At 35.4% G+C, this 12,228-nt stretch overlaps 1 protein-coding gene across 1 annotated transcript in view; it reads left to right on the plus strand.

Annotated features, from left to right (window-relative positions):
- LOC149786795 (staphylococcal nuclease domain-containing protein 1-like) overlaps positions 1-11,400 on the plus strand; it is a 46,034-nt gene extending 34,634 nt beyond the window's left edge. The window contains exons 21-22 of the mRNA XM_089977298.1: positions 2,070-2,318; positions 6,540-11,400. Coding sequence (XP_089833424.1) covers positions 2,070-2,318; positions 6,540-6,605 — 315 coding nt within the window. The 3' untranslated portion in view covers positions 6,606-11,400. The remainder of the gene's footprint in view (positions 1-2,069; positions 2,319-6,539) is intronic.
- Positions 11,401-12,228: the final 828 nt, after the last annotated feature.

Here is a 12,228-nt window from a genome sequence, read left to right on the forward strand (position 1 = left end):
ATTAAAGTAGAAAAACATTTCAATAACTTCCATGAAACCATTGAGGGCTGTTCCAGTAAAGCATACATGGGATCCAGGGAAGGCGCTTTTAAATGTGGGGTACCCACCCATAGATGCAATTTAGAATTTTCTTATCAATGTTAATATGAACTTGGTGAATTCTAAGTACCCTGGCATATATTTTAAAAATACTACCTTCCCTGGGTACCATGTATATTTAAACGGAACAGCCCTAGACACAATTTGAAAAATTTGACAGAAAGCCATTCAGTCATAAGGAATTTTCAGATTTTGTATAAATGATGCCAATCTGCTGTCAACAGAATTTGACCAGATTTTATATGTGTCGTGGCATAAGGCCTTTCCAGTTTGCACAGATGGTGCTAATTTGCCATCAAATATGGCTGTCATTACTACTGTAGAAACCTTGATAATGTCCCACATTGCTTGGCCAATCATCCTTGCATTTATTTCAGCCAGGTGAGGAATCCTGATCCCATTGGGCTGCATGTTGTGGTATTATGATATTTTTTGTTCAGTTTTACTTTATTTTGTTAATCTTGTATTAATACAGAATATTTGGTTCAGGAATAACTGCTGCCATTTGTTTTTACACTAGAGCATGTGCTTATCAAACAATTGGGCACATGAACTAACTTGACCTGGTTCCCATCTTGTTTTACATTTGTTCCATCATTAGGTTGAAACTTTCTGCTTGTGCAGGTTCTATCAATTTACATACTGTAGTATCATCAGTGTTCATGGGGGACCAATTTTCATGGTTTTTGTTGTTGCCCCAAACCATGAATTTAAATCCCCAACAAAATATTAGCCAAATAAGATGATGACGCTTACCCCCCCCCCAGTTTCTTACAGTGTTTTCATTGCTAGAGATTAACACAGCTACTAGTGTTTGATAAATCAAGGTCAATAATGTAATTTGGTAATTAAATATTAACTTTTATGTGTGTTTGTTTAATTTTTTATTTTAACATTTTGAAACAAGAATTATAAATCATTTTATGTTTCAGTGCACGTTTGACTAGGTATCCAGTAGCTATAAGTTTACACTCACTGCCTTAAATCGATATGTGAGGTAAGGAAGGATAGAGAGAAAATGGAGAAAAAACATAATGTATTCAAACAATAGTTATACTGAAAATGAAAGAAAAAATATTACAAAATAACAGTATATGAAAATTAAATTTAATACTTATTCAGATTGATTCTTCATTTGAGTACAACTGTTGTTGAAACATTTAAATCCTTCTTAAAGCACATTTCATTTTATCCATGCATTTTTAATCCAAAAGAACAACAATCCTGTAAAATACTATATTTCTTCAAACACTATTATTAATGAAACACTATGTACATACACTAATTACAGCAGAGTATTAAAGCTCACACTTCACAGATTTTTGGACAAATCCACTATCAGCATCGTGTCAGTCATGTCTCATGGTACTCACAAATGCTTCTCAGGTAAACAACATTGTTGAGCCCATTTCCTGTAAATGTCAGCATTTATAGATAAGGATATAATATTAACCGCAGTGGTATATGTTATAATGTACTACTTTAGCCAATGCTTATTTCAGTAAAGAAAACCTATCATTGGGAAACAGACGTCAGTAGAGGTAATTGGATTACTTGGCTTACTATACGAGATAAATACGGCCGCTCGTGAGAGGTAAATTTGACACTTTTGGCCCAAAATGTCTGTATGCCACATCAGAGGGCTGGTTTCCCATGAAGGGTACATTTGTACACAAACTCATTGCTGCTTAGAAAACTAATAATTCAAATTTTTAAATTTGAACACCCAGAGGTCATTTTTTTCTTCAAAGTTTTGATTTTTTAAAATAAATTTACCAAAACTGGGGCCTAGAGCAAACAATATACCATGGATGAACACGCAGTCTTTCTGCTAGGGTCTGATACTGCCTCTATTTTTGGGTCAGATATGGATTCAGTAAACAATACCAATGGTCAGCAGACCTTTTGAGAGGGAGCCATAAGTTTTAAACTCCTCATTATGCTGATCCTGATTTGTTTTATGTGGACAGGAGGATGCGAAGGCAGAAGCTGAGGACTCATTTTACAATGATGTGATCAACAAGCCATTCCTTATGAATGTGGAGTACAAGAGTAATGGGATGGATTATGTGTCTCTCCTTTTCCCGGACAAGAAGGAAGATGTAGCTCAAGTTCTTATTGCTGGTGGCTGGGTCCTGGTGGAAGCAAGAAAGGAAAAAAGGCTGGCCAAGATTGTGTCAGACTACATCAAGGCTCAAGAATCTGCCAAGTCTAAAAGGGTGCGTATAAGAAGAGTAAATCAAAAATCTGCTTGACTTTTGAAAGGATTTGACACTTTTATCAGGTTCTTCATCAACTTTAGAAGTGTAGAAAGTATAAAAGGTTTACAGCCCCAGATACCATGATGGGGAAGCCACTCAGAACTCTTTTAATTCCACCAAATGTGTGACATCATAATGGCAAATATTGATCAAATAAGTTTTCAACATAAAATTTGAGCTAATATGCTTATCTTCAGGATTCTCTTAAAAAATAAAAAAAGATAGATTTTCTCCAAAAACAAGAAAAATTCTTAACCTAAAGTAGAAATACTGAATAAGGTCAGTTTCATTAAAACATATATGGGACCCAGGGAAGGCATTTTTCAAGTGGAATATGCACCCATAAATGCAGTTTAGAATTTTCTTATCATTTTAATATGAATTATGTGAAATCAAAGTACCCTGGCATATTTTTTTTTTTAAACTGCCTTCCCTGGGTACCATGGATGTTTAAATGTAACAGCCCTAAGGCACTGGAGGAGTGTCCATTAGTAACGATAAAAAAGCTCGCAGACAAATTAATCTCGGTACTACATACAATCATTCTATCTTACCTTGACCATCTCATTGAATAGATTCCAGCTTTTTTTGTTGTACTTGTCAACAGCCATCAGACTGTTTAGGGCTGCAGATATAATGAGAGAAGAAATATAATAGAAGACTTTGTTTCATGTGCAATCAGCTTCATGTTTTTAATTGTATAGCTACTTGTATCTTGCCACAGGATCCTATTCTTCCTTCAGACCATCATTGACCTCTGTCTTTTACATGGATTCGTTGGGAATGTGCTTCTAATCTCAACTGTGGTGACCTCTTTTAAATACATTTGAAAAGATACTAATCCAGAACCCCAAAAACAAGTTCCAGTGATGGAAATTTAATAGGGCAGATTGGGAAACAATTCAGCGTTTCTAAAAATCAAATTTGACAGCTGATCATTTTGAAAACGTAGCAGATACTTATATTTACTTATATATTCCAGGATGTTAATGTGGATACAACAAATAAAAATTGATTCCAACAGTTATCAGCAAACCATGGTTTGATTATGCATGCAAAGATACCATCAGGGGAAGGGTCACCTACCCAGCATAGATCTCTAAACTGCACACTTTTAGGTAAAATTTTGGAAACTGGCAACTTCGCTCCTTCATAGCGAGAAGCAACAGAACTACTGAACCCAGATCTGGAAAGGACAATGCATACCCTTCTCACTCTTGTCCCATAGCACTTAAGGAAAACTGCATACCCTTCCAGTCTTGTCCCACCGCACTAAAGGACAGTACATACACTTCCCACTCTTGTCCCATGACACTAAATGACAGTGCATAGCTTTCACACGCTTGTCTCACAACACTAAAGGACAGTGCATACCCTTCACACTCTTGTCTCACAACACTAAAGTACATGCATATCCTTCACACTCTTGTCTCATAATACTAAAGGAAAGTGCATACCCTTCCAACTCTTGTCCCACAACACTAAAGGACAGTGCTTATCATTTCCACTCTTGTCCCACACCACTGAAGAACAGAGCATACCCTTCCCACTTTTGTCTCACAACACTAAAGGATAGTGCATAACCTTCACACTCTTGTCTCACAACACTCAAGGACATGCATACCCTGCCCACTCGTCTCATAATACTAAATGTAAAGTGCATACTATTCCAACTTGTGTCCCACAACAGTGAAGAACAGTGCTTATCATTTCCACTCTTGTCCCACACCACTGAAGAACAGTGCATCCCTTTCCACTTTTGTCTCACACCACTAAAGGACATGCATACCCTGCCCACTCTTGTCTCATAATACTAAAGGAAGTGCATACATTTCCAACTCTTGTCCCACAACACTAAAGGACACTGCTTATCATTTCCACTATTGTCCCACACAACTGAAGAACAGTGCATACCCTTCTCACTTTTGTCTCACAACACTAAATGACTGCTTGTCATTTCCACCCTTGTCCCACAACACTAAAGGAAATGCATACCCTTCCCACTCTTGTCTCACAACACTAAAGGATAGTGCATACCCTTCCAACTCGTCTCACGACACTGAAGAACAGTGCATACCCTTCCCACTTTGTCTCACAACACTAAAGGACAGTGCTTGTCATTTCCACTCTTGTCTCACAGCACTAAAGGACAGTGCATACCCTTCTCACTCTTGTCTTATAACACTGAAGAACAGTGCATACCCTTCCCACTCTTTGTCTCGGGGGGTCCGAAGTGGCCGAGTGGTCTAAAGTGCTCTCTGTTACGGATCACTGCCATCTCACCTATGTCTGCATGGGTTCGAGTCTTGGATTCAGCTAATGTGGGTATGTGAGAAAGCTTGCCAGTAGCTTCTCGTGGGTCAGTGGTTCTTTCCAGGGTTTTTCCTCCACCATTATTACTGGCCGCCATGTATAGCCTATTGTGTACTGAAAAATGGCATTAAACCCTACAACAACAACAACTCTTTGTCTCACAACACTAAAGGACATGCATACCAGTTTTGTCTCACAACACTAAGGGACAGTGCTTGTCATTTCCACTCTTGTCCCACAACACTAAAGGACAGTGCTTGTCATTCCCATTTCCACTCTTGTTTCACAACAATAAAGGACAGTGCATACCCTTTCCACTCTTGTCTCATAACACTAAAGGACAGTGCATGTCATTTCTACTCTTGTCTCACAGCACTAAAGGACAGTGCACACTCTTCCCACTCGTGTCACAACACTAAAGGACAGTGCATGTCCTTTCTACTCTTGTCTCACAGCACTAAAGGACGGTGCACACTCTTCCCACTCTTGTCTCACAACACTAAGCACAGTGCATTTTGTCCTTTCCACTCTTGTCTCGCAACAAAAAGGGACTGTATGTCATTTCCACTCTTGTCACGCAACACTAAATGGCAGTGCATACCCTTCCCACTCTTGCCCATAGCAATTCCAAGCTGTATTTGCAAACCATGGAACAAATGATAGATAACAGTCCTTTTATATACTGAATCACACAAACTAGTCAGACTCTCATTGTGGATTCGGACTGCAGAGAAGTATAATGGGCCATCTAATCATAGTTAAAACATTTATTAGAGTAGCTTTTGTAGAAAAAGAATAAAAAATAGCCATTTTGTTTTGGAGAAAGCATATGATACCACATGGAAGTATGGCATAATGAATGACCTATTTATTCTAGTCCTAAAGCCACTTAGTGGTGGTCAGGAGTGTCGGTTGGCAAGAGTTTTTTCCCTTAGTCTATATAGTAGATACATGGGGAAAACTAAATTTTCGTATTTGCAGAAACCTTGATTCAGGAGGTAGCAGAGTTTATTTCCTAATATTATTATGGTAAGCAGGTTAGTATTCCTAGAGAAATGTAATTTACAAGAATATTTAGTTCTTATTCTGATTGGTTAAAATATTTAACTTTTTTCTTGATTACCCATTTGGAAAAAAAGTAAAATGATCAGGTTATTTGGTGTTGTATTTTCTGTTAGTTGCATCTAGCATTTGTTCACATTTTGTTTTTATAGATTTCATCTTTTTGGGCCTATCACAAGAGATACAGGCATTATAGTGTTACCCTTGTCTGTCTAGTCATTCATACATCAGACTTTGATTATGTTTTATATTTAGGTCATTTTCAAGCATTTTGGTGAGGTATTCAAGTTTGGGAAAAAATCTGTTGTCCTGTTTATATCTGTCCTTAAGTTAACACTCAGACAGGGATGTTCAAAATTTTGATGTGTGGATGACTTTGAAGGTGACCACTCTGGTGGCCTAGTGGTTAGAGCATCTGTCTTGGATGAGGGAGGTTGTGGGTTCAAACCTTGGCTGAGTCATACCAAAGACTTGTAAATATGGTATTAGCATCTGCTTCACATGGCACTCAGCATGAAGAGGTTAGTGTTAGGACTGGTCAGCCTGGTGTCAGGATAATGTGACTGGGTGGGACATGATGCTAGATGTCTGCAGCATGATGCCCCAGGGCGAGACATCACTATCAACTGCCACATTGCAGGCATTGTAGCGATACAACTGAGTTTTTAAAAAGCTACGTTAAGAATCTAAATCACACACACACACATTCCTTAAAGATTAGACAGTTCATATTTACACAAGATTTTGATTATCATTTTGTTTCTTCAGTTTTCTTCATTATGTATATTTTACTTTTTCTTGCAGTTGAACCTTTGGAGATATGGAGACTTCACAGAAGATGAAGCTAAAGAATTTGGCTATCAGCGTTAAGAACTTGAGCATGCTGCATCAACACAAGTTCAAAATAGTACATTCACAAGAGTATTTGCAAACATGATGATCGACATGTTGGACCATCCTGTACATGAGCATTTGCAGCTGGTCTGAAAACCGTTTAAAAAATATTTTTTCAGTTGGCACTCACCATAGACCAAAGATATATAAAAGATCATTCTGGTTCAGAATATTTTGTTCTCAAATATTTTAATCATTGAACTCCACTCATGTTCCTTTGTATACAGATGACTGTATCTGCACTAACATAACTTTGGCTGTTTGCTTTGTAAAAAAATGTATGGTATTCTTTTTGTTTGCTTGGGTTTATTTATATGAATTTATATCTCGAATGATAATCATGGAAGACATTTTTTTAAAAAAAGCTAATGATGGCTTTCAGCCCGCAAATCGACCTATGTTTTTACATCTTTAAAAATTGGCCACATAACTTTGCTTTAATATTTGGAGTTGAAGAGTTTCGTAAGTGCTGAGAATTACGGTTAATAAGTGGGTGAGAAATGTGACCAGAGTAATCTCTATCCGGCATATGGACTGGTTTAAAATTGATCTATTTTTGTTATCAAGTACATGAACTGGTATAAAATTAATCTATTTGATTCTATCCGGCATATGGACTGGTTTAAAATTGATCTCTTTTTGTTATCAAGTACATGAACTGGTATAAAATTAATCTATTTGATTCTATCAGGTATATGGACTGGTAAAAAATTCTGCAATAAGTTGTAATTGCATCGAAAGTTCTGGGTTTGTTTAGATTTGTTTTCTGACATATACAGTTAATGGATAATGGTAGGTTCAGCAAGTGAAGGAGATGAAATTATGAAAAATGCATTTTTCTTTCTCATGTCTTTACATTTTGCTCAGAATTGACCAGAAGTATTTTTGTAGATTTTCAAGAGTACCGTATTCACCCATGTATAATGTACATCTAATTGGAAAGTGTAGATCTGTCACATAATGTGAAGCTGTATCAGGGTCTGTGCTGTTTCATGGAAATCATGGTAGGACAAATGTAAACTCTCATCTTCTAGTGTGTTGTGCAGTGACAAATCTAGGTGTATGTGGCTGTTATTTTGGTGAGTTTTTTGCATGAAAAAATATGATAAAAAAATACATAAATGTGAGGACACTTGTTTGCTTACCCTTGTGAAAGTATGCATCAACACAAGTCAAAGCTAGGTATGCATCAACACAAGTCAAAGCTAGGTCATTTTAAATTAATCTTATATTGATGAATGTATTATATTTTTTCTGAATGCAAAAGTTTACATACAGTCAGGAGAATATAGTATTGTACAGTTTTGTCATAATTATGGTGCATTTTGTACTCCAGTGAATAGATATAAATGACCTACAGTTAAGCAAAAATGAAATACTAATCTGGGCTAAAGTTTAATCATTTTGTGACCAATTCAAAGTGGTAACACTGCTGGTGAATTGGATCTTGTCAATGGCAATAGAATCTGTATGACAGACGATATATATCACATAACTGATCTGAGTAAATTCAGTCTGTTAGAATTTGTCTTTCAGCTGAAGCAACAGATCTCGGCAGTGACTTCATTACTAAAATTTTGACCATAAAAAATGTCAACATTCAGGTCAAGAAATAAAAATACAGTATCACTTTGCATGTCCAATAAAGTCAGTAATATTATATTTAAGCATTTTTCTCTTTTGCTAAATGAGTACCTCCGAGTTTTATCTTGATTTCTATTTTTCTACAATTTTCTCGTACATTAAAAATGTATTGTTTGGGTTTGAAAGAAAGTACATTTATTTTAGTTTTATTTGTATCAGATTTACTTGAACTAAAATCCATACTCAGGCAAGCAAGAAACATAATTCAGCATGTAAAATCGTAATGATTTTTAAACCATAATTGAAGTGGTTGGCAGGTATATATTCTGTAATTATACCCATAAGGTGTGCACCCAACTGCAGTGACATAGACCAGATCTTGCTCTTTGTGGTTGGCAGATGGGCATGCGCTATACTGTATTTCCTGGTTTACAAAATAAGCATATGTGCCTCTTTCCAGTATCCAGATCGCCATCAAATATCTAGTCATGTAATTTATGTGATTAATTGCATTATGTAAGTTCATCCTGGATGATGACATGTGTACGTGTTTGTATTGTCACCATTATTTACATGTTTGGATACATTTTCATAATACATATTTAATGGTCATTTTCAAAATCAATCATAAACATTCACTTTTTTATGCAGTTTATAAATATTAGCTTCAGACATTTTTGCAGGATCAAAATTTACATGTGTACATGTTAAACTTGTAAAGGATTGTCAGGTTATAATGTACATGAAAATTATGTTTTTTAATTCTTGGTCAAAAGTTTTACACTATTTGTATAATGCACGGGTCATTATTGATGGTATCGTATATACTCACATATTGAGCCCAACTGTAAACTACTCAGAATCGGATCTGCTGTCACGTAATGTACTGAGTATCTGGGTCTGTGAAGTTTGTTAGAAGAACTCAGTAGAATAGACAACATAGACTCTGGTCCAATGGTGCAGTGTGTGATGGCAGAATAGGATCTGTGTTTGCAGTTGGAGTTGATTTATATGTGAGCACATGTGGTATTTCTTACATAGTATGTGTGATCTCATTTCGTAAACTTGTTTAGCTTCTCCTGTATAACATTCTACACTCTGGTGGTAAACATAAATAGTTATTTAATTCAATAAATCATTCATTGCCCACGAAGAATTAAAAAGTTGACTAAGAACAGCTGTCAATTTTACTTTCTCTTTTTTTATTTTGAAGGACCGTTTATGCCCAAAATGTCTAAAAGAGGTCACAAAAATCCCATCCAGCATGTAATGTTGTATCCTTTATTAGTATTGCTTGTTTTTGTACATTCTGATTTTGATACATAATTTCACTGATTTGAGTTTACCAGTACTTTTATTACCGTGATGGCATTTTGAATAAATTTAGCAATAGACTTAAACAAGTGCACAAAAGATTAATCCAGAAAAAACCCAACTATAATTAGTCATGTTTTGTGTATTAGTCATGTGTGTAATACATATTATAAATTTTTGAGGTTCCTTCTCACATTATCCCTCAGATTGTTAAAAATCATCTCCAGTAAGGTTGTCGTTAACAACATTTCTAACCAAAATATTTCTCATTTTATCTCATAAACACTTTTAAACCAGTTTTTCTGACTGTATGTAAATGTGTATGTGAAGTATACTGTATACTGCTTTTAAGTCGGGTCCTACCGCAGACTGCATAGACCCTGATCAGCACATTATGAGACTGTATTGGTGGTTCTACTGATTACTTTTAACAAACTGCATAGACCTGAAGCATTGTGCAATGGCAGATTTAGATCACTGCAGTTTGCAGTTGGGCTCAACTCGTGAGCGAGTGTATACAGTACCAACATGAAAATAGTTACCTCAGAGGTTTCATGTTCTAGGGAATTGGTGTTTAGTTCTTTCAGTTTATGGCATGTTTAGAATATCACGTGCAGGGACTGTAACTTGATGGCATTTTTTATTGTGTGGTTTGTTAACTATATTTGCTTTGTTTCTGTAAAAAAAAAAATCACTAATTTCTGCTTAATCCTCAATCCATAGATATTTTTAGAAGAGTTTTGCTGTTAATGTCCCTAAGGAAATCAAAAATTGTTCATTCTAATATGCAAATGTTAATTGTTCTTATATCACTAGGTATTAAGGCTTATTACTTATAAAGAAAACTAATTTCTGACGCTTGTATAACGAGCAAATGAAATTTTAAAAAGGACTGTTCTTGTTTCCAGTGTCCGATATATTGTTAAATTTTTTCCTTCACTTTTGACAGTTCATTTATTCTACTTATTCTTTTTTTAAATGTAGGCTTGGTATGAATGTTGATCAATTGATCAAATTTCATCTGCTAAAATAACAATAAAGCTCTAACTGAATGATTGTTTTATTGCTGAAAGGTCAGTACTGTAATACAGTCAGGATTATCAGATGCAGCCATACCATATATGCTTGCGAGTCAAGTCCAAGTGCAAACAACATAGACCCTGATCTGCTGTAGAATAATGTGCCTGCAGATCAGGGTCTGTGTTGTTTGTTGTACGGATTACCCCTTGCAAACTGCACAGACCCAGATCTGCTGGCACCTTATACAATGGCAGATCTGGGACTTTGCAGTTGGACTAATCATATAAGGGAGTATATATGGTACATGTTTATGGCAATTTGGGTAATCAATCATCGACATGAAAAAGAAAAAAGAAATCCTGAGCTCATTAGCAAGTGATCATGTAAGTGCAGACAACCTGTTCTGTATTTCTTTTTGGCTAACTCTTGTATGAATCTTTTGAGTTACTTATGGGGTTTCTATTTTTCCTCTTGTGGATAGAATTTGATACAAAATGTAAAACTGAAATTTATTGTAAAAGGAATTGTTGTACCCAAATTTGTTTCATTTGTAGAACTTTTACAGATTTATTATTGTAAATATTTTTTAAGTGTAAAATATGCAGCATTACAACATCAGCATTTTAACAAAACAGTGACATACATGTCTAGGTTCAGCTTTTTCTTTGACCTAGTCAACTGTTTTTATTATTCCAGATAAGAAATATACCTGATGACTACATAGTGGGAGTGAACTCTTTGTATTTTTCTCAAGTGAAGAATAGACGTGCTATGAATTTTATTTTTGAATGAAATAAACACCAATGTTCTGCTGATACATGTACAAGACAATAAACATGATGTTGATGGATAATTATTTTTCATAGTTTTTTTTGTCTTTCCCTCACCCATGAAACCAGCAAATTACATTGCATATATATATATATGATGGTTGATCCAAAACTTTGTGGATACTTTGTGTACAGTAAGACAAACCGAGCCATGTAACTTCTGTATACCTTAAAACATTTATGATCCAAGCTGTAATATTTTATAAAAATTTATGAACTATAATAATGTCTAAATGGTCTCTTTGGATACATGGTGCAGCTTGTGGTGTCATATTGCACAGAGTAACAGTGTGATTAGATTCACACTGTATCTGGAGCTTTATTTCAACTCTCCTCATTCCTGTATTAGGATACACTAGACAGTTCTATATCCAGTATCTAAATCTTGACAAACTGACGTTGCCTTTATGAAATTTATTCCTTATGCTGATCTTGAAGCTTTCAACCGGATCAAATTATGTAGTTTTATAACAATGAGATTACAATTAAAGCACATCATCTAGTATCACTGACCATCCTAACTTTATACTCATCCTTGATTTGTGCCTCATGTTTCTCAAAATTAATTTTTAACGCAGCTTTAAAAATATTTAAGTTATATCACTACGATGTCTACAGTGTGGCAGTTTATAGTGATGTCGATCACTGGGGTATCATGCAGGTTGAGGATAATGCATTTCTGTATTTTTGTGGGCATTTTTCTCATTCAATTAATACTAACCAATAAACTGATAATATGTGGAAACATTAAGGTCTGTGATGTAAAAATAATGTATTCAAAGTACCAAACAGAACACTGTCAAACAAATCAAACGAATTCATTCATTTGTTTAAGAATGGTTGATATTACA

The sequence above is a fragment of the Sinohyriopsis cumingii genome, chromosome 12, assembly GCF_028554795.1.
Source record: "Sinohyriopsis cumingii isolate HCF-2022 chromosome 12, ASM2855479v2, whole genome shotgun sequence".
Taxonomy (NCBI): Eukaryota; Metazoa; Mollusca; class Bivalvia; order Unionida; family Unionidae; genus Sinohyriopsis; species Sinohyriopsis cumingii.